Source organism: Cervus canadensis, chromosome 7 (genome assembly GCF_019320065.1).
Source record: "Cervus canadensis isolate Bull #8, Minnesota chromosome 7, ASM1932006v1, whole genome shotgun sequence".
In the NCBI taxonomy this organism is placed as follows: Eukaryota; Metazoa; Chordata; class Mammalia; order Artiodactyla; family Cervidae; genus Cervus; species Cervus canadensis.
Window position 1 is genome coordinate 47,063,597 of NC_057392.1, and position 22,710 is coordinate 47,086,306.

The 22,710-nt window shown below is 45.1% G+C and overlaps 1 protein-coding gene across 1 annotated transcript; it reads right to left on the bottom strand.

Annotated features, from left to right (window-relative positions):
- Positions 1–21,011, bottom strand: LOC122444740. The gene is made up of 3 exons (XM_043473383.1): positions 20,996–21,011; positions 12,560–13,675; positions 1–135 (listed from the first exon to the last, which is right to left on the bottom strand). Exons 1-2 carry the CDS (start codon positions 21,009–21,011, stop codon positions 12,786–12,788), a joined length of 906 nt encoding a protein of 301 aa, XP_043329318.1. The 3' UTR covers positions 1–135; positions 12,560–12,785.
- Positions 21,012–22,710: the final 1,699 nt, after the last annotated feature.

A 22,710-nucleotide genomic window follows, 5' to 3' on the forward strand; every position in this document is an offset into this window, starting at 1 on the left:
CTTGTGTGCAGGGCCTAAGCTTCTGGACCAGGGTCAGGCTGGTCCCCGTGGGACTTCATCCCAGAGGAACTGCACCAGGAAACCTCACTCCTTCAGGTCATCCCAGGTCTGAAATCACACTGGTCTGGGAGGAGGCTGGCCACAGGCCAAGGGAGAGAAGAGGGTGATTCAGACACACACCATGGCTGTCCACACCCTCTCCATCTCCAGGACACAGCGACCTACTCCCTTCCAGGGGAGCTTGGCAGCTGAGGTCCTGGGACAGTCAAGGCTGAGGCATATTTGCCAGCACTTCTGGGCCCACAGGCCTTGAGTCTAACTAACCCTGAAGGTTCTTCACCCTTCTCCTTAACTGCTGGTATTTCCTAAGACTTTGAAACTTTCCCTTCCTTCTCTCTGTACCTGGGGTGGGGGGGTGGGGATTACCTCCTCTCCTCCCAGGGCTCCAATGATTAGCCTCATGTACATTCCTGAGCTCCTGAAGCTCTAGACCTGTGTTTCCAGACATGCCCAGCTGTCTACGGCCATACCACCCTGAACGCGCCTGATCTCGTCTGATCTCAGAAGCTAAGCAGGGTCGGGCCTGGTTAGTACTTGGATGGCAGACATGCCCAGCTGGCTCCAGCAGGGGGATGCATGGGTACCACAAAGTCTATGTGTCCACACTGAGCTCAGTCTGCCCCGCCTTAAACCGAGCTACCGTGTGCTCCTGTATCCAAACTGATAATGTCACAAGCCAACGCGGCCACCTAGGCTGGAAACCTCACCCTGGGCTCCCTGGCCATAACTCCCTACTCCCCCATGGGGCAGACCATAAAATCTGCTCTTTGCCTCCTCATTCTTCCTCCCATCAATCTCACTGGGACAAGAGTCAGAAAGAACCTGAACAGAAATCTTGGTTGTATCTCTCTCTAATCATTTGGGCAAATGACAGCCTCTAAGCCTCAATTTCCTTATCTGTAAAATGGAAATAAACAGTGCCTCCTTCATCAAGTGCAAACTCAGTGAGTTCACGAATAGCACTCTTAGCACAGCATCTGGTCCATAGTTCCCTACTGTTATACTGTCATCTGAACACAGATCTCAAGTTCCTTTCCTGCCTACATCCTTCTGTAACTCCTCACCGAGCCAGCTACAAGGCCATTCACAATCCACCTCTTGTATATTTGTCCACCTCCACATCTTTTATCATTTCCTTCAAACGTCTCCATATTCCAACCAAATCAAATACCCTTTCCTGGAGCTTAATGTCTTTGCGCTATGCTTTGTGATTTACTGTCTACATCATGAACTCCTACACATCCCTCAAGACCCAGATAAAACATTACCTCCTTTGTAAATTCCTATTTCCTATTCCCAAATGGTCCCCCCCCCACAATGCTTCCTATGTTATCTTGTTAAAGTATATTTGAAAACAAGAGTGGCATATCACATAATAGTACATGTGGAAAATAGTCAAAAGAAAGAAAAAAAATTTTTTTAATTATCATGCTCTGATCCTTTAAGGGTCACTGTTTCTGTACCACTCTGTATTAATATAAAATTCTATTGAGGGAGCCCTACATATGTACCTCTCTTGTGGTCTGTACATAGTAAAATAACCATCTGTTTATATCTGTCACCCTGAAGGAAGAATCTGGCAAGGCACCCGGTCAAGAGAGTTCGCTGAAAAGGACCTCAAGCCTTTGTGGTGGACCCTCGGAAGGAGGCCTGTCTCTATTCCAGTGAGCTGGTGCCACCTTCCATCCAGTGAATACCAGGAATAAGCCTCGGTGCCCTCGTTGACTCTGGCTTTGCTCTGCTCCCCTCTCACCCCCTAACCCCCGTCATTATTTCTAATCCAGAAAAGCAAGTACCTTTGTGGGAAGAGGGGCTACCAATCTCATTACAATTACCCTTGTCCCAGAACCACTAAGCTACTTTGCTCCCACAAAGCTATTTCAGCCCCAGGGACAGCACGGCAGTCCCTCAAGACAGAGGGGGAGTTTTGACTGAAGGCTGCCTTCTCATCAGACTGGATGGAGATGCTGAGGGAGGGAGAGCTGGGGTACAGGATGCCACAGGGTTGACTGATGGGAAGGAGGTCTGGTTTGTCAGGCATCCCAGCCTCAAAGAGAGAGAAAGGACAGGGACTAGGGAGTGAGAGGGTGGGAAGGCAGGCTGTGGAAGCCAGGACCGACACGCCAGGTACAGGGACCCTCCTATGCCTCATCGCCTTTGACTCCAACAGAGAAAGAAGTGTAACTTTCAGAAAGCAAAGGGAAGAAGCTGACTAAACACCACAACACAGACCCAGGCCGAGCCCAACACCTCCCCACATCTATCCATTTGGTCTTGAAAGTATTTCATAGCTGTTTCATGCTCCACCAGTTGAAGACTGGTGTGCCAACCCTGACACCCGGAGAGGGGACGTACTGAGAGTCCTGACACGTTCCTGAAGCATCCCTCCCCCGCATATAAACACCACCCGCGTGTGTCAGTGGGTAAATTCCAGCAGCTGTCTGGGTCTCTTGCACACGCGCACCACACACGCCTGAGTGCCAGGGCTGGGATGCAGGGCACTGCAGCAAACTGCCTCTCAGCACCCTCTGGCCCAAGCATCATCACGGCACCAAGGCCCAGAAGTACAGGCTCCCGGGAAGAGACGAAGGATGGAGTCCAGCTCCCAGCAGCCAGCCACTCCCAGAGCTCTTCCAGGGCTGGTCCGGCTCAGGCCTCACCCCACCCCCACCCCCTCAGCAAGAGCCTAGAGTTGAAGGGGCCTATTGTTGGGGCCTGGAGGTGGGGTGGGGAATGAAGCCAGAGCTGTGAACTGGAGAGCATTTACTCTGAGAGTGGGATTGCTCATCCCCCTGGGACCATGTCCACACCAGAACCCCAGGAACTAGGAATATCCAGTGCAGGGTGGACTGCTGAACTGGGAGAGGAGGAGTCCAGAGGTGGGAGGGAGAGAAATATCAGGGACTACAAGGTATTTTAAGGTACCCTAAATCCCACCCATTTTAGCCATAAAGAAACTGAGACCCTGAAAGGGAAGGGCCATGCCAGGTCTCAGGCACCTTAGAAGTTGTCATAGGGACTGGATCCCTAGGAGTCAGGGGAGATCAACAATTCAGAGCAGTGGTGATTCCCTTCTAGCCATGAAGGGGCAGCCTTGCCAAGGTTGGGGGCCTGGCAGAGACAGCATCCAGGCAGAGACAGGCAGAGACAGGAAGAACCCGGAGTTCTCACCTCCAGCAGAAGCCCGTGGCTCCCAGAACCTAGAGATGCCGAAGGAGGCCCAGACCAGACTTCTCAACACCCGCCCCCTACAGTCACTCACCACACACCCACTATGTGCTCACCCTGTGCTAGGTTTGGGGGAGTATGAAGGAGAAGTCACAACCCGGGTCCTCAAAAAGACACTGTGTGCAAGTTCTTTACTAAAAGCTTTTATTTTTTATTGCCTGAATAACCTTCCCCCTTACTACCCTACATTATCCCAGTTTTACAGATGAGGAAACTGAGGCTCTGGGGACATGACCAGGGTCACGCAGGGAGTAACAGGTGCACCAGAATTCAGTCCATATACAACCGGACACCAAACAGCTTGGTTGGAGGACTGGGGCTCATGGAGGGCAGGACTGGAATCCTATTTGTTTATATTTAACTGAATGAGTTCACAGATCCTGCGAAGAAGTTTAAAGAGGGGACAGAGGTTTCAGGAAAAGACGGATGGCACACATGTGTGTAATTCCACTTCTTCCCGAAGCCCTACTGAGGTGGCAATTGTCAAAAGAGAAACCTTCTGAATGGCAAAAGTCCCTAAGGACAGGGAGAAGAGCAGAGGAGAAAAACCACAACAAAGCTTTAGAAGTCAGAAAGCAGATGAGCTAGTGGCTACAGGGAGCAGACCTGAGAAAATCCCCAATCTCAGGGTGAAAAGTGCCTGATTGCCCCCCACAGAATCCTCAGAAGACCTGGGCACTAGCGGCCCCAGAAACCTCTAGAAGAAGAACAGGAGACAGAGAGAAGTGCTAAAAATACACAGGATTAGTTAAAAGCTGTTTAAGAAGCAGTAAGACCCCTCTGGACTCCCTCCCCAGTACGAAGCCACTGGGTGGCTGCCCTGGTACCACCCAGCAAAATCGGGACTTTCCTTCAGAGGTAAACTGCAAGTCTCCGACTGGCACAGCAGGTTTGGCTGAGAACTGGGTGTCGTAGCCCCAAAAAGGAAAGCACACATAGATATGGAGATTCTAGTTACGCTTCTCCATTCCCTCCAGCAACATGCAGCCAGGCCTCCATCCCCAAGCAGAAGACAGGGGTATCCTTTCTGGGGACTCTGATCAGGCAAGAAAGATACAAAGAAACCAACACTGGGAGTCCCCCTCAAACTGTCCAGCCAGGTCACCATACAAAGAAGCTCTGTCAATAAGACCACCCAGTGCTTTGTAGTCAAGAGCAGAGGACAAAAAAATTTTCAGACACCCAAGCAAAGCTTCTAACACGGAAGTAAATAAAACACAGAAAAAAGGAACTGAGAAGAAACAGACTACACAAGAGAAGAAAATTTTTGACAGAAAATGCTCATTAATATCCTGAGAGAGACAAGATGTTTTATCTTGTCTTCTTAAATAAAACAAGAAGAGGGTATTATTTTTTTTTAAAACAAGGGGAATAAAAAATTACAAACAGGACAGGAGACATAAAAAATTCAACAGACCCATCACCACTCCTCCCAGCAGTCTTGCCCTGCAGTAGGTGCTTATAAATTTGCTCAACAGATCTATTTGCAAATCTATTTGTTGAATAAATAGTTGAGGTACTATTTCCCAAACTTTAATGCCCATAGAGATCACCTGAGGAATCTTGTTAAAATGCAGATTCAGATTCCACAGATATTGGGTAGGGTCTAAGTTCTGCATTTCTAACAAGCTCCCAGTGATAATGTGCTCATCCTTAGTCTACACTCTGAGAAGCAAGGGTCTCTGCTAAACTCTGGAGCAGTGGTTCTCTGCACTAGCTGTGTATTAAAAAATCACCTGGTGGGTAGGAATGTGTCAATGTATGGGTCCCACCCACTGAGATTCTAAACGGTCTAAGTGAGATTTAGGCACCATATCTTTAAGTTTCTTCAGATGAATCCAGACAGGGGTTAAGAACTGCTGCTCTGGAGAAAGCCTATAATTGTGCTAATCATTGGTCCTGGCCAGAACATTCGTGTTTTCAAATATTCTCCCCCACTGACCCTGACCACTCTCAGAAGGCTCTTCTCATCATGGCCATGAACACCAGTTTATAGGACTACTTACAATACAGATGATAATTCCTTTTTTTTTTTTTTTTGGGGGGGCGCCGCGCGGGATCCCCTGCCAGCAGGGGCCGCTCCCCTGGGGGCCCGGAGCCGCGCGCCCCCTGATGATAATTCTTAACACTAAATCCTATTATTGTCAGTGGATGGAAAAATCATTCTACTAAATTTCTAAGAAATTCATTCTGAAAATTTCTTCCTTAGATTCACACACTTCTCTTAATTTTTCTAATTTTAAAAAATCTGAGTCTTAAAATGTTAGCAAATTAAGTCCTTTTTAAAAAAAAAAAAAAAAAAAGGTGTTTTTTTTTGTTTGTTTTTTAGTGAAATATGGGTATTTCCCGAGCCAAAAACCCTAACCCATCCTTCCAATGTTTCTATTAAAACTTACAGTGAATTTAGTAGTTTTCTGTCTATCTCATCCAGGCCATGGGATAAAATAACATCAACAGACATTTTCTGCTATCAAAATTGCTAAAATCACAACAGAAGGGATGGAGGAAAAAGTACAGGGAATTGCCACAATGTAGAGCAAAAGTCCACACCAAATAATTAAAGAATATTGACGATGAAGAAAAGACGCTATAAACTTCTGGGCAAGGGGACAAAACAAGGACTGGGAATGACTTTAGACATCAATGTTAACTCCAGAACTTAACAGCAATGTTTTTAAGATTTCAGAGCAATTGCCAGCCTAAAAGTGAAAGTCGCTCAGTCATGTCCAACTCTTTGCGACCCCATGGACTGTATGCGACCCCATGGACTATACAGTCCATGGAATTCTTCAGGCCAGAATACTGGAGTAGGTAGCCTTTCCCTTCTCCAGGGGATCTTCCCAACCAGGGATCGAACCTAGGTCTTCCAAATTGCAGGCGGATTCTTTACCAGCTGAGCACAAGGGAAACCCAAGAATACTGGAGTGGGTAGCCTATCCCTTCTTCAGCAGATCTTCCCAACCCTGGAATTGAACTGGGGTCTCCTACATTGCAGGCAGATTCTTTACCAACTGAGCTATCAGGGAAGCCCATTTCCAGCCTAGATTTCTATATTCAGTAATTAAGTGACTTGAGTATCAGACTGGCAAGGTCTCAGAATAATCTACCACTCTTTTACCCTCCTCTTGGGAAACTATTGAACGATGTGCTATACCAAACTAGAGAACAAACCAACAAAGGGGAAGATAGGAAGTGGGACACAACACAGAAAGGCAGTGATGGAAATGCCCAGGATACGGAAAGGGAGAGCCCAGCAGGACAGCTAAGCATCAGTGATAGAGAACAACTAATCCATGCCGTCAGAGCACAAGGTCTGAAAGAGACTTCTTCAGAAAGGTGAATTTGATAGAATTCTTAACAGAATTGACATCCTGAGAAATTTAGACAGCTAGTGGAGAGTCTAACTGAAAGGTACATAGAAAACTAAGCAAACAAGAAAAGTCAACTCCAGGAAAAACAAAAAAGTGTGCAGGAAAAGAAAAGTCACAGTTTACTACATCATACCATAAACAATGAACAGCAGATTGAAGAAAAAATGAGATACATCCACAGTGGATGGACTGGAAGATGGGAAGAGTAGAGGGTGGTAATAAGAGAATTAAAGTAAAGTCCCCATCTTTGGCCAAGACAGAACAATATAGATCAAACTTACTCTCCTGACAGAAACAACAGAAAAATGGACAAAATATACAAAATGGTTTTGAAGGCACTGTATATCAAGATACAAAGACCAGTGATATCTAGGAGACAGCAAACAGCGGAAGTCAGCCCTATAGTTGAGTTTCCAGGCTACAGTACAGGGAACCAAAAGCCCACAGATTCAAGAAGCTCAATGACTTAAACACAAGACACAAGAAGAAAACTATATCATTGCACATCATAACCAAATTGCTCCAAGTCAGTGATAACATCTCAAAAAGTAGTTGGGAAAGGCAAGGGAGACATGCTACATACAGGGAACAAAGATGACAACAAATTTCTGCCTTCAAGAAATTACTTGCAGAAAACAATGGAAATGAGAGAACAGAGGCACTATATCATTAAAGACTAAATAAACTGTTTAAATATATAAAAGCTGAAAGAATTCAATATCAGCAGACCTGCACTACAATAAATGTTAAAAGAAATCCTTCAGACAGAAGAAAAATAATACCACATAGAAACGTGTGTGTGTAAAAGTTGCTCAGTCATGTCCAACTCTGTGCAACCCCATGGACTGTTGCCTACCAGGCTCCTCTATCCACAGGATTCCCCAGGCAAGAATACTAGATTGGGCTGCCACTTCCTTCTCCAATATAGAACCATAGATTTTTGCAAAGAAATGAATAGCACTGGAAATGGCAACTACATGGTTAAATAGTTAACATATTTTTCTTACTGTTCAAAATACTTTAAAAGATAAATTATCTGTTTAAACAAATATTTTACCACTGCTGCATGGGTGCTGTCACATGCATAAATAAAAGTTTTTATAATAATTGCATAAAAGAAAGAAAAAGTGAAAATGTACTATTTTATGGTTCTTACATCACTTGAAGGCAGACTATAATAAATTAAAGATGTATATCATGAATCCTGCAGACATTACAGGGAAAGAAAACTATCCTCATAAAAATAGATGCAAAAAATCTTAACAAATTCTTTAGAAAACAGAATTCAACAATAGAAAGAATAATCATCATGACCCAATGGAGTTTGTCTCAGGAATGCAAGGTTGATTTAGCATTTGAAAAAAATTAATGCATTACAATTCCACACATTAACTAAAAAAGAAAATCTTATGATCATTTTGATAAACACAGAAAAAGACATTTGACAAAATCCAACATCCATTTCTATGGATTTTCTATTAAAAATCCCAGTAAAATAAGAATAGAAGGGAGCTTCTTCAAACTGATAAAGATCATACATGAAAAACTTAAACTATTCATAATGGTGAAATACTGAACACTTTCCCCTGAAGATCAGGAACAATATATCTAATCTTCCACTTAATATTATACCAGAGGATTAGCCAGTGCAATCAGGCAAGAAAAAGAAATAACAGACATGAAGATCAGAAAAGAAGAAGTAAAACTGCCTGTGCTAGCAGATGACATGACAGTCTATGTATAAAATCCAGTGGAAGATACAAAAAAGCTACTAGAACAAGTCTGTTTAGCAAGGTGGGAAGATATGAGTATATAATATTCAGAAGTAAAAAATTGGAAATTGAAATTTAAAAAACAACACCATCTTACACCAACATTGTTGGCAATAGCAAAAGGTTGTAGTAATCATTGATTGATGAATAAATGAAATGCAATATAGTCATACAATGGATGACTATTCAGCCTTAAAAGAAAAAATTCTGACATGCTACAACATGGATTAACCTTGAATACATTATGATAAGTCAAAAAAGTCACTCACAAAAGGACAAATACTGTATGACATATTTAGAGTAGTCAAATTCACAGAGACAGAAAGTAGAATGTGACTGCCAGGGGCTGAGGTAGAAGGAGGAATACAGAGGTTGATTAATAGGTACAGAGTTTCAGTTTTGCAAGATAAAAAAAAGTTCTGGAGATGGATGACAGCAATAGTTGCACAACATAAATGTACCTAACCCTACTGAACTATACACTTAAAAATGGTTAACATGGTAAATTTTCTGTTGTGTATATTTTACCACAATTAAGGTAGGTAAGTTTTTAAACAAAATGCTGAATTCCATTAAAAATGCCATTTATAACAACATCAAAAATATGCAATACTTAAGGATATATCTGACAAAAAATTTAAAAGGTTTGTACACTGTAAACTAAAAAACATTGGTGAAATTCTTAAAAGTCTAAATAAATACAGAGGTACACGTTGTGCATGGGTCAGGTTCAATATTCTAAGCTAGCAATTCTAAATAAACAGAAATATACATTGTTCATTGGTCAGGTTCAATATTGCTAAGATAGCAATTCTCCCCAAATTGATCTATAGAGTCAATGCAATTCCAGCAGGCTATTTTGTAGAAATTAACAAACGGTTCTAAAATACAAATGTACAACAAACCTAAAATAACTGCAGCAATTCTGAAAAGGAAGAACGAAGTTCAAGATCTTTCCGTGATTTCAAGACTTACAATAAAATCTAGTGATCGAGAAAAGTTAGATCAATGGAACAAAACAAAATGCACAATCAGATCTATACATACACAACTGATTTTCAATAAAGGTACAAAGACAACTCCATGGAGAAACAAGTCTATTCAAAAAATTCTGGTGAACAATTGGACCTCCACATGCAAAAAACTGAACACCCTGCACCATATACTAACCCAAGAATTAAACCCAAATAGACCATAGACCTAAATGTAAAATCCGTAACTATAAAAGTTATAGGGGAAAACCATCATGCTTTCGGTTAGGCAAAGAGTTCTTAAGATACCAAAAGCAAAATCCATAAGAGAACACGTTGGTAAATTGAGGTTCATTAAAATTTAAAACTTCGGCTCTCTGAACGACAGTGAGGAGAATCAAAATGCAAACCAAAGCCTGGAAGAAAATATTTTCAAATCATATATCCCAAAAAGGTTTGAACCCAGAATACAAAAGAACTCCCAAAACTTAGAACAGAAAAGAAACCCACACAATTAAAAAATGGGTAAGCAATTTGAACAGACACATCACCAAAGATAAACAGATGGCAAATAAGCACGTGAAAAGATGCTCAACATTAGTCATCACATAAACACAAATTAAAACCAAAACGAGATACCATTACAGACCTATTAATGTGTCTAAATTTAAAGAGACTGACAAATGCTGACAAGGTAGCAAACTAGAACTTTCATACACAGTTGGTGGGGATGTAAAATGGTACAACCACTCTGGAAAGCAGTCTGGCACTTTGTTAAAAAATGAAATGTACATCTACCATATGCTCCAACTATTCCAGTCCTAAAGATTTATCCAAGAGAAATAAAAGTATATGTCCATACAAAGACTTATACGAATGCTCATAGTAGTTTTACTGTAATAACCAAAAACTGAAAACAACCCATCAGGAGGTTAATGGATAGAGAGACTGTGGTATGCCCATACAAAGGAATACTACTCAGCAATAAAAAGGAATAAGCAATTGATACACACAAGAACATGGATGAATCTCAAAATAATTATGCTGACTTAAAGAAAGCCAAGTCAGAGCAAACAAACAAAAATACTGTATGATTCCATTTTACATAAATTTTAGGTAATGTGAACTAATGTGTAGGAACAGAAAGCAGACCACTGTTACCTAGGGAAGGGGGATGGCAAAGAAGGGGTAGGATGAATGGATTACAAAGGGGTACAAAAAACTTTTTGAGCGGAGTTTGGAAATAATGGGTATGTTCATTATCTTGATTGTGGTGGTAGTTTTACAGGTATATACAAATGTTAAAACTTATTAAATTATGTTTTAAATATGTTCCAATAAATATGTTCCAATATGTTCCTCAATAAAGCTGTTAAAAAAAATGAAAAAGCACTTCGTCTTCCAGAATAAAACACAGGGCAGGGGAATAATCATGGACTTCAGGGACACAGGAAAAGGTCTGGGAGTGCCAATCCCTCCTACCTAATGTCCACTCCCGTGGCTCCTAGGAAGGTGGACGCTAGGGTGGCAAAGGGTCTGAGCCCTCTGCGCTGAGGACACTGTTGGGAAAACAGCAGCCCCCCTTATAGAGGAGGAAACTGAAGCCCAGAGACATCATCTTGCCTCAGAGGGTTACACAGCTAGTAAATGGTTTAAACCCAGACTTGCCGAAGACCTCTTTCTCTTCATCTACCACAAATTCAAGAATCAACCTGAGAAAGGGTAAAGGTGTGAGCTTGTGTGTCTGTTTAGAACAATTCTCTCCACTGAAACCAGAGAGCCAGAACCAGTCTGGCCATCCCCAAAGAGCCAGACACCTTGGACACAGCAGCTGAACTTCCGGTGCCTGAGGGTCTGTGGTGGCAGGATGGCAGGCAGGCGTGGGATGAAGCTGACAGTCAAGTTTGGGTTTGCAAGGGGAGCAGGCTAACCGGCTCCTCCAGCGGAGTCCCAGCAGCTGCCTGCCGAGGACGCCACCACCACTCCCCACGCCCGACAGAAAAGGACTATCTCCACCCAGTCCGGTTGGGACAGGGGTTCTGGGGGCCATCTGACTCAGAGCCACTCCCTGGGCTGGGGCAGAGATGGGTCTTGGCGACAGTCCTGAGACAGGCAGCAATTCTGCACCCACCTCCGCCTGAGGGCTAAAGAAGCAAGAACCCACACAGTGCCAGGTAAGAGATGAGCATCCTTAAGAGGACGAGACCAACAGATGAACCACCAAGTCCCTATGGGGCAGGAATGAACAGCCTGGCACCCAGACCATGAGGGAGTCAAGAGGAAGTCAAATTTAGCCCCCACCTCTGCAAGCCCTACCTCTAAGCCGGGCTGGAAGCTGACCCTGGCTGGTACAGAACTCATGATGCCACAGCTCAGCTGCTCACCTGTCCACCTCCTTGGGGCGGGGCTAAGGTCTGGGCCACACAGGATGCCCCAAGTCCAAGGATGCAGATATCCCTCCTCTCCCTCATTTTCAGACTGGGGTCCTGAGAGCCCACACGGAGACAGGGCCTCACCAGTGGCTCTCCACCCTCCTGCCCACTATTTATCCTTGGCTCTGGGCCCTCACTATTAATCAAATGTGACAAGAAGGTGTGGCGGGAGCAGGTCAGGCTCGTGCCCAAGTCACTGGTTGCCACACTCATCTCAGCTCACATGGCTACAGTTACAAGATAAGGTCCTGTCCTTGCAATGCTGCCCCTTCCCTTTTTTGGAATGTGATTTGAGGACGTGAGACAGCCTGTGCTGACTGCACCGCCCCAGCTAGGGCATGAAGCACCCCTACCTCCACCGGTGTGGCTGAGGATGGGAGGGGGGGGGGGGGGGGGGGGGGGGGGGGGGGCGCTGATTACTTCCTCTGCAACCTCACCCTAGGGCTACCCCTCTCTTTCTTCTGCCCAGGCCTGGCAGCCGCCCAGACAGTCTCACCGCCAGTCTAGACTCTAAGGAAATGTCCCATCACTCCAGTTGGCACAAACAGTGCTGGGGGGAGGGGCCCTGCCTTGCCGTTAAAAACTGCACTGTTTGGGTCCTCTCCAGGTTTAAACACGGGGAATGAAAAAAAGGCAGTTCGGAGACCACGCTCTCCTGCGATAACTGCAGCCCCCTCCTTCCAAACACATCAATTCCAATTGAGAACAGAACTGGGCTTCCTTACCTGCTGCCTTCCACTGGCTCACTGCAGACACTGCTTCTACGATGTCCCAGCCGAGGTGGCAGAAAAGGACCCAGCAGGACACTGCTTGCTACCGGGCAGTGGTTTCCAACGCCCCCAGATTCACGGTGCTCTTCTGCTCCCCTCTCCCCAAACCCCTACATTATGCGCTCACCTCGACCCCGGCCCGGCCCGGCCCGGCCCTGGTGCCGAGCAGCCAGCCCGTGGGTTACCACCTCCTCCTCCGCCTGCGCCTCCGGAGCCTGTGCCCCTCAGGGGGCCCCTCCCCCTCCTGGGACCCCTTCCCGTCCAGGTAGGTTTCCTGGACAGCCCGCACCACCTGTCCCTCCTGTACCCCAGGCAGCCAATTCGCTTCCTGCACCCCCAGACGTCCCTCCCCTTCAGGCCCCCGGGGCCCCACTGGCCGGGCCCTCCCCAGCAGTTCGAGTCTCTTGCGACGGGCCGGGACCGCTCCCAGGACCACCGCCTCCCGTCTGAGGTGCCCGCAGCTCTCCCAGTACGGCTCCCCGGAACTTTCGAGCTCGTTTCTGCGCTCCCAAGAGCCCTCCCCGAGCTCGGACAGCTGCTCGGGCTGCTGCAGCAGCCGGCGTGGGCTCCCCTCCCCCCGTTCCTGCACCCCGGTGCGGGCCTCCCCACGCTCCTGCACTGCGGGGCTACCTTCCCCTTTCTCCTGGTGCTGCTTGCGGGGCCCCAGCCCCTCCTCCTGCACCACCGGCCAGCCCGCGGAGCCAGTCCACGGCGGCGGGCGCCTCCAGTCCGCGCCGTCCGGCGGCCCCCACACCACCCCCAGACTGGGCTCGTGGCCCCGGCCACCCCGCTCCTGCACCCCCGGGCCCACCCCGCCCTCCTCCTGCACCGCCGGACCCACGCCCCCCTGCTCCTCCACGCCGAGCTTCAGCCCGCGAAGCTGCTGCGGGCCCCAGCTGAGAACCCCGACCCGCTGCGGCTGCTGCTCCGGCAGCCCTGGGCTGAGCCCGCCGCGCTCTTCCTGCACAACTCCCCGCCTGGGGCCCCCAGCCGGCACTGCCCAACGCACTCGCCTGCCCCCCAGAGGCCGCGCGGTCCCGCCCCTCCAGATGGTGCTGTCCTCTGCGCCCGCTCACACCGCCCCCCGCCCGGCTGCTTCCGCCCCGTCCCCCAGGGGAGGGGGCTGCGGGGTAGCGTCCCCTCCCGCTCCGTCCCCAGTCCCGGTCCCGGCTCCCCGCCCTCGCTCCTGGGCGTCGAGGTCCGCCCGCCGGGCGCCGCGCCCTGCGCCGGCCCCCGCAGGTGCTGCGGCCCAGCGCGCCGGCCCGAGAGCCAGGAGCGCCCGCCCTCCCGCCGGAGTTCCTGGAGCCCGCCTGCGCCTGCGCCGCCCCAGGGGGCGGGGCCCGGCGGGATTAACCCGCCCCTTTAAGGGGCCCGGTCCTATTTACTCCTCCCTCTCCCTCTTCCTTCAAACCGGCTACCACACCCCCTTCATCCCACCAGAGGAGCTGCTTGCGCCTTCTGGTGGAGCCAAAGGGAGAAGACGTGAAGCAGAAGGTAGAGAGTTCTCACTGAGCCGGTGTAGTCAACAGGGCCCAGTGGAGGAGCATTGAAATAGGAGCCTCGAATTCTAAGCAGCAGTTCAGCTGCTCCCCCGACTTACCATGTAGTTTAAAAAAAAAAAAAATCACCACTTCCTCCTGGCCTCAGTTGCTTCGTTTCTGAAATTAAGAGGCTGAATTGGGAAGTTTCCAAGGTTCCAATCCAGTGAGTGTTTGACTGCAGAGAGGGAGTCTAATCCTAATCTCTCATCAGCAGCCCAGAGGCCAAACTGGACCGTCTCGACCCTTTCCCTGGGTCTAAGGGGGAGCTGGGCTCAGGCCTGTGACACTTCTTGCTAGAGGAGTACAAGCAGAAAGGGCTCCAGGCAAAGGGGGGCTTCCTCCCTCCCACTGCTCCCTCCTGGGCCTGCACCTCGAAAGGAGGAGAAAATTCAGAGCTCTTTTTCCCAGTGACAGTGCAGCCTGCCTAACCCAGCCCCAGGCAGCCTTGGGGGGTGAGGCTTAGAACCCGAAGACGTAGGGCAGTTGGCCCTGTTACTGACTGTACTTCATCTATAAAATGTGTATAGTAATCAAACAACTCCAGACAGAACTGCCCCAAGGATCAGACAGCAGAGAACTCTGTAAAGGTGTCTTCTCTGCGCCCCTATTCGCCGGCATTGGGCCCAAGGGATCTGGTCTGAGGACAGTGGGGTAATGAGAAGGGCTGGGTTCTAGACGGCTATGGGGGGCTCGACTGGGTGGATTTGGGTCATGGCGTCTTGCCCTGTGAGGTGAGCAGGACAACTTCCTACTAAATCATTCGATACCAGTGTCTGTAAGGTTTGCCCTTTGCCATGGAGCCAGGGCCACAGAGCAGGAAGGTGAACGCACCCAACCTGGGCCGAGACAGGGTGTAGGGCACGCAGGACGTCACAGGTGATAGAAATGAGGCTGTACACAATTAAGCAACAGCTGGTAGTAGTGAAGCCAGGATTCAAATCCAATTTTCTGACTCCCAAGTCTGCTCTGAGCCAATAAGGCACAACAAAGCAACACCAAACCCAGGAACTTTGGGAAGCATCAAGTCTGACTAGGTTTGGAGGATCAGTAGATGCAAACAGCTGATTTGGAGCAAGTTTTTCTGCTGATAAATCAAGCTCAAAATTAAACAAGGCAAGGGGTCAAAGCACCTACATACTGGATGGTCCTGCTGATTCTCTTAGGGGAGCCCAACTCCCCATTATCCCATCTCCCCTCCAGTTGCTCTCAGGAGCCAGACCCTGGTGTCCCCTCTGGTGTCCATAGTGCAGGGTTACCTGGACCGTTAGGCTCACAGAAAAGAGATCTCCTGCTCCCCACCCCCATCCTGCCCAGTCCCAACTCCTGGACTGTCCCCACCACCACGTTGAGCAGTGGGGGCTGTGATGGGAATTGTCTCAGAGGATGGCTCCTTCTCTGCATTGTCTGATGACTCTGGTACTAGTGGCCAGGGAGTCTCCTCTGCCCCAAGTGGACTGACACCATAATGGAGTAAATGAGACAGGCTAGAAGCACAAGGTTCAGGAGACTCAGGAGGTGGCTGCAGAGATAACGCCAGCCCTCCTATGTGCCTGTGCCAGTCTCTTCCCAGAACTGGAACCTGAAGAGAGCTGCCCAGAGCAGAGTGACTGCAGGGAGAAGGGCTTGTCGGGTCTAGTTCTAAGCAGAGGCGGCCCAGGCTGCTTGAGGGAGGCTTGTGGCACTGCCCTTAAGAAGGCTTGAGACGGTTGCACGCAGGGTAAGCAGGAGGGCAAGGAAGACAGCCTGTCTCATACCTGTAAGCAGGTGCTCAGCCAAGAGTGGTGGATGCTGCCGAGTTATTGGGCTGAAGGTTTTTCTTTGGTTCTGTTTTGTTTTTAAAAATAGAGCAATGTTTTTGAAACTCCTGTTGCAACCTAATAGTAGCTGAACTGAATTTAGTGTTTTAATTGGCTTTTTTTTAATGAGAAGACAGTAATAGAAAATCTCAGAATGTAATTTTTTTCTAACTGTTCACTGAGTCATAACATGTATCCGGAGAAATGCAAAGATTTTGGTTTTACAAAGTGTGTATACCCAGGACTGAGATCAAGAAACACCACAATCAGGATTTGTAAGTACCCCCAAATATAAGTTTTAAAAGAAACTTTGTTATATTAATCTTCAAGCATGCCCTTCATATTCATGATTTACTTTTAACTTTCTGACAACCCTATCCTGCCACTACCCCAACATAAACTCCATAATAACAGGAAGTTTTGCCTGGGAACAGACTGGCACAGGCACCCAGAACAATGCCAAGTATACAATAGGTGCCAGGAATACCTATTGAATGGATTAGAGTCCATCACAGATAGTGTAACCAACCAGATAGTGTAACCCGATGGGGCCTTCCCAGGATAGACACCCCCCTACCTGCCCCACCATATCTTCTGCCTGCCTCTTGTCTGTAGAAAAACTTTAGCCTCTTAGGCCTTCCTCAAGGAAGGCCTAAATTTAATCAGAGAGGTAAGAAAATGCAGAAAGCATAACAGCCAAGTCAAAACAAAGCCAAGACGAAACAATAATACTTTAGCCGTTAAAGTCAAGAACCTTTAGTTCCTTCTCAAGGGCTATAGATAATATCCTGAGCCATTTCCTTTGAGCTGTTTGGCAGATACTGAAACCCCCGCTTGGTGGAATAAGTTAGCTGTGTGCTGCCCATAAGCATGTAGACCCCAGACCAATTGGAACCAGCAGGGTGGTGATGTTGACTCCCAATTACATCCCTCAATCTCCCCTTCCTCACTCTGTCTTTAAAAAGTTTTCCTGGAGCCATCAGGGAGTTGGTTCCTAGCTGTTGGAACCTAGTTGGAACTCTAGCTGCCTGGACTCACTGCGTGGTGTACTGCAATGAATGCTGCACTTTTCTTGATCACAAGAAAGTTGATTAGCTGTGCACAAGTGAACGAATCCAAGTTTGGTTCAGTAAGAGTAATAGAAGTATTTTAATGATATTTTAATTTCATTATATACACATGTGTGTGCTGTACACCCTGCTATAAAATGTGTTTCTCTCTGTAGGTCAGAGGCAAAAACTTCTGAAGGCAAGTGCTCCAACTTGAGAAAGTTGGGGAGGCTGTGGTTCCGGCCAGGGCGATGAGCATGGATGAAGTGAAACAGTATGCTAACTTGACCAGTGCTTCTCAAACAGGTTATGATTCAGCAAGTTGGGAAGGGGATGCTGAGATTCTGTATTTCTTTCAGGCTCCTACTCTTGGGTAGTGACTTGAACCCAGAGATTCTCCATACAGCCGCACGTAAGAATCACGTGGGAAGGGCTTTTAAAAACTCTGCTGCCTAAGTTCCACCCAAGAACAATTAAATTTGAATCTCCAGGGTGGGGCTCAGCAGCCATTGGTTTTAAAAGTTCACCATGTGCAAATAGAAACAGTGGGTGCTGGTTCTCTGGAGTACCTCCAGTGCCTGAGATGAGGTGGGAGGGAAGTGAGGTGTGGGGTTAGGATAGATCTCTGAGCAAACGATGCAGTATGACAAAGGGCAGAGACTTCTTAGTCAGGAATGGACCATTTGCCCCTTAGTGGAGCTTTTAGAGAGGGATTTCTAAAGGAATTCTTTGGCATGGGGCTATATGTTAACCCAGGTCACGTCTTCCCAGGACCGAGAACGGGCAATGCCTTCGTCTTATCGAGCAAGTCGGAACTCCTCAGAGCTGCTGGGGTGGCTGGGCTCACACGCCTCCAAACAGTTCAGACAGTTACTAGAGCAGTGGGAGGAGGTTCTGCCAGCTGCTCCCACGTGCCTGCGCCTTCTGCCATGCTAGAGAAAGAGCCAGATGAGCCCAGAGCTTACAAGCCCTGGATCAACATAGACTATTCAGGATGAAGCGCCATAGTCCTGGTTTCTGACGCCCTCTGGTGGACACTTTGAGTTGAAGTCGGTAACCGACAAACAGACTAAGGTACACTTGTATTTATTATATAACTTTTAATACAATTTTTAAAGGTTACTTTTCACTTAAAATTAAATTACAAAACATTGGCTATATTCCCCATGTTGTACAATACATCCTTGAGCCTATCTTTACAGCCAATATTTGCTACCTCCCATTTCACCACCCCTATATTGCCCCCCATAACAACTACTTTGTTCTTCGTATCTGTGAGTCTGTTGGGTTTTTTTTTGTTTTATTCACTGGTTTGTTGTTTTTATTTTAGATTCCACATATAAACAATATCATACAGTATTTATCTTTCTGTTTTTTTAATTAATTTAATTGGGGGATAATTACAATATTGTGATGGTTTTTGCCATATATCAACCAACATGTATCAACCACAGGTATACATGTGTTCCCCCATCCTGAACATCCCCTCCCACCGCCTTTCCTATCCTGTCCCTCTGGGTTGTCCCGGAGCACTGGCTTTGGGTGCCCTGCTTCATGCATTGAACTTGCACTGGTCATCTGTTTTACATATGGTAATATACATGTTTCAATGCTATTCTCTCAAATCCTCCCACCTTTGCCTTCTCCCACTGGGTCCAAAAGTCTGTTCTTTACATCTGTGTCCCCTTTGCTGCCCTGCATGTAGGATCATCATTACCATCTTTCCAAATTCCATATATTTATGCATTAACATATGGTATTGGTCTTCCTCTTTCTGACTTATTTCACTCTGTATAATTGGACCCAGTTTCATCCACCTCATTAGGACTGACTCAAATACATTCCTTTTTATAGCTAAGTAATATTCCATTGTGCATATGTACCATAACTTCCTTACCCATTCGTCTGCCGATGGATATCTAGGTTGCTTCCATGTCCTAGCTATTTCAAACAGTGCTGCAGTGAACATTGGGTACATGTGTCTCTTTCAATTCTGGTTTCCTTTGGGTGTATGCCCAGCAGTGGGATTGCTGGGTTGTATGGCAGTTCTATCCCATTTTAAGGAATCTCCACACTGTTCTCCACAGTGGCTGTACCAGTTTGCATTCCCACCAACAGTCTAAGAGGGTTTCCTTTTCTCCACACCCTCTCCAGCATTTATTGTTTGTAGACTTTTGATGATAGCCATTCTGACCAGTGTGAGATGATACTTCATTGTGGTTTTGATTTGCAGTTCTCTAATAATGAGTGATGTTGAGAATCTTTTCATGTGTTTATTAGCCATTCTTATGTCTTCTTTGAAGAAATGTCTGTTTAGTTCTTTTGCCCACTTTTTGATTGGGTTGTTTGTTATTTTACTTCACATAATGCCCTTTAAGTCCATCTACGTTGCACAAATGGCAAGATTTCATTCTTTTTGTGGCTGAGTAGTATTCCATTGTATGTATGTACCACATCTTCTTTATCCATTCATCTGTTGATGAACATTTAGATTGTTTCACTGTATTGGCAACTATAAATTGTAAATTGCTATGAACATTGGAGTGCATGTTTCTTTCAAATAAGTGTTTTGGGTTTTTTTCAGATACATACCCAGGAGTGGAATTGCTAGGTCATATAGTTCTGTTTTTGTTTTTCGGAGAAACTTCCATACAGTTGTCCACACTGTTTACATCAATTTACATTCCCATCAGCAGAGTACAGGTTCCCTTTTCTCTACATCTTTGCCAACATTTCTTATTTGTGTTCTTTTTAATGATGGCCATTCTGACAGGTGTGAGGTGATGTTTCATTGTGGTTTTGATTTGCATTTCCCTGATGATTAACGACAATGATTATCTTTCCATGTGCCTATTGGCCATCTGCCTTTCCTCTTTGGAATAATGTCTATTCAGTTCTGCTCACTTTTTAACCAGGTTGTTTGTTTTTTTGATGTTGAGTTATATGAGCTGTTAATAATGTTGGATATTAATCTTATTGGTCATATCATTTGTAAGTATTTTCTCTCATTCAGTAGATTGCCTTTTTGTTTTGTTGTTGGTTTTCTTTGATGGGCAAAAACTTCTAAGTTTAAGTAGGTCCCATTTATTTATTTTTGCTTTTATTTCCTTTACTTCAGGAGAGGGATCCAAAAAATATATTGTGATTTATGTCAAACAGTGTTGTTCTGCCTGTGTTTTCCTCTAGAAGTTTTATATTAATAATACCTGGTCTTACATCATTTAGGTCTTTAATCCATTTTGTATTTATTTTTGTATATGCTGTTGGTCGGCTTATTTATAGTAAAAAGACAAGTTTCTGGAATATTAGTTTAGTCCTCCAAGACACCTCAATATCAAAGCCCCAAAGGAGGTGATCAGATGGTTAAACCAATAGGAACACTAGTTGGGGAGATCTGGGGCACTTGCATAAGTGTTTGAAGAATGTCTCCAAGATAAGGACAGATTAAGTCTCATCGGAAGCACATCTGAGCTATTGGATGGGTAAGAAAGGATTGTAAAGGTACCCTAAAAGGATAGAATCAAATCTGAATTTGAGAGAGGAAGCATACATTCTCAGTGGAAGACAGATTTTATGTTAAAAGTTAGAAAGGCTCTTAAAGAACATCAGGCCTAACCCCTGCATTTAGAAGTGGGGAAACTGCAGTCTGAGAGGTATAACAGATTACCCAAGGACATCCAACAATTTACGGGTAGTGACTGGATTAGAATTTCCATGACCTAGATACAAATTCAGGGCTCCTGGTCTACTAATTCCTTTTCCCAAGTCTCTTGCCTCTCTAGCATGTGCCTATATTCTATGCCAAAGCCAAGCTGCTGAAACAGAAGAGATTGAAAATATTTAGTGAGTTCTGGGAATTTATATATAGAAATTAAATATGGGCCAGTTTCTATGTGCTCGGTTGGGGGTTATGGAATTAGTTGAGGGGACCAACTGGATATCAAGGAAGGCTAGGGCTGAGTTCTAGCATGGGAACAGGTTAGACCCTCATGCCTCCTTTCTTACCTTCCAACTCATACATGCATAAACATACCCTCACATACTTTTTTCCTAAGCACTAGTAGCCTGCATGAATAATAGTCAAACACACTTTGAGCTGACAAAGTTCCTGGTCCTTGGTGTGAGCACTTAGTTTGAAAAGCAGGGAAAGGAATGGGAAACAGGGCAACAAGTACAGAAAAGAGAAAGGGCTGCAGGAATGACGCTACATCAAAAATGTGTTATATATCTTTAGGTATTAAGGAAGCCTTTTATGTATTGAAAATATTTTTTACCAGTTACTTTATAATTTGGTTATGCTTTTTTTCCATGTAACAATTCATATGAAATCATTTTACCAATCTTTTTCCACATGGCACCTCTAATTTTCATTTCACACTGTAGTTGATTTACTGTGTTGATGTTTTAGGTATATAACAAAGTGATTGTTATACATTAAATCCATTCTTTCTCAGATTCTTTTCCCTTATAGATTATAGACTATTAAGTGGAGTTCCCTGTGCTCTACAATAGGTCCTTGTTGATTATCTATTTTATATAGTTGTGTTAATCCCAAACTAATTTATCCCTCCCCCATCTTTCCCCTGTGGATACTGTAAATTTGTTTTCTATTCTATAAGTCTGTTTGCTTTGTAAATAAGTTCATTTGTATCCTTTTTTTGGTTCCATGTATAAGTGATATCATATATTTGTCTTTCTAACTGACTTCACTTAGTATGATAACCTCCAGGTTCACCCATGTTGCTGCAAATGGCACTTTTTAATGGGTGAGTAATATTCCATTGTATATATACCACCTCTTTATCCATTCATCTGTTGATGGACATGTAAGTTGCTTCCATGTCTTGGCTACTATAATTAGTGTGGCTATGAACACTGGGGTGCATTTTGAATTGCATTTTTTTTTCTGGATATATGCCCAGAAGTAGAATTGCTGGATCATATGGTAGCTGTTTTTAGTTTTTAAAAGAACCTTTGTAGTATTCTCCAGTGGCTGCACCAATTTACATTCCCACCAACAGTCTAGGAGGGTTCCCTTTTCTTCATACCCTCTCCAGCATTTATTATTTGTAGACTTTTTGATGATGACCATTCTGACTGATGTGAGGTGATACCCCATTGTAGTTTTGATTTGCATTTCTCTAATAATTAGAGATGTTGACTATCATTTCATGTGCCTTTTGGCCATCTGTATGTCTTATTCAGAGAAATGTCTATTTAGATCTTCTGTGCATTTTTTTTGATTGGGTTGTTTGTTTGATTTTGAGTTGTATGAGTTGTTTGTATATATTTGAAAATTAATCTAAAACAAAAAGACAACCTACAGAATGGGAAAAAATACTTGCAAATGATGTAACCTGTTAAGAGTGTCCTTAATGAAAACCAATGACCAATTGGACATCCACATGCAAAAAAATGAACAAACCATATATTCTTTACAAAAATCCTTTATATGGAAAACTATAAAACTCCTAGAAGATAATATAGGGGAAAATCTAGATGGGTTTGATGATACATGAAAGAAATAATTGATTAAGCTGGACATTAAAATTAAAAACTTTTGCTCCGCAAAGTTACTTTCAAGAGAATGAAAAGACAATCACAAACTGGGGAAAAATATCTAATAAAGGACTGTTATCTAAAATATACCAAAAAAAAAAAATCTTAAAACTCAATAAGAGAACAGACAACCTGCTTAAAATAGGAGTAAAAGATCTGAA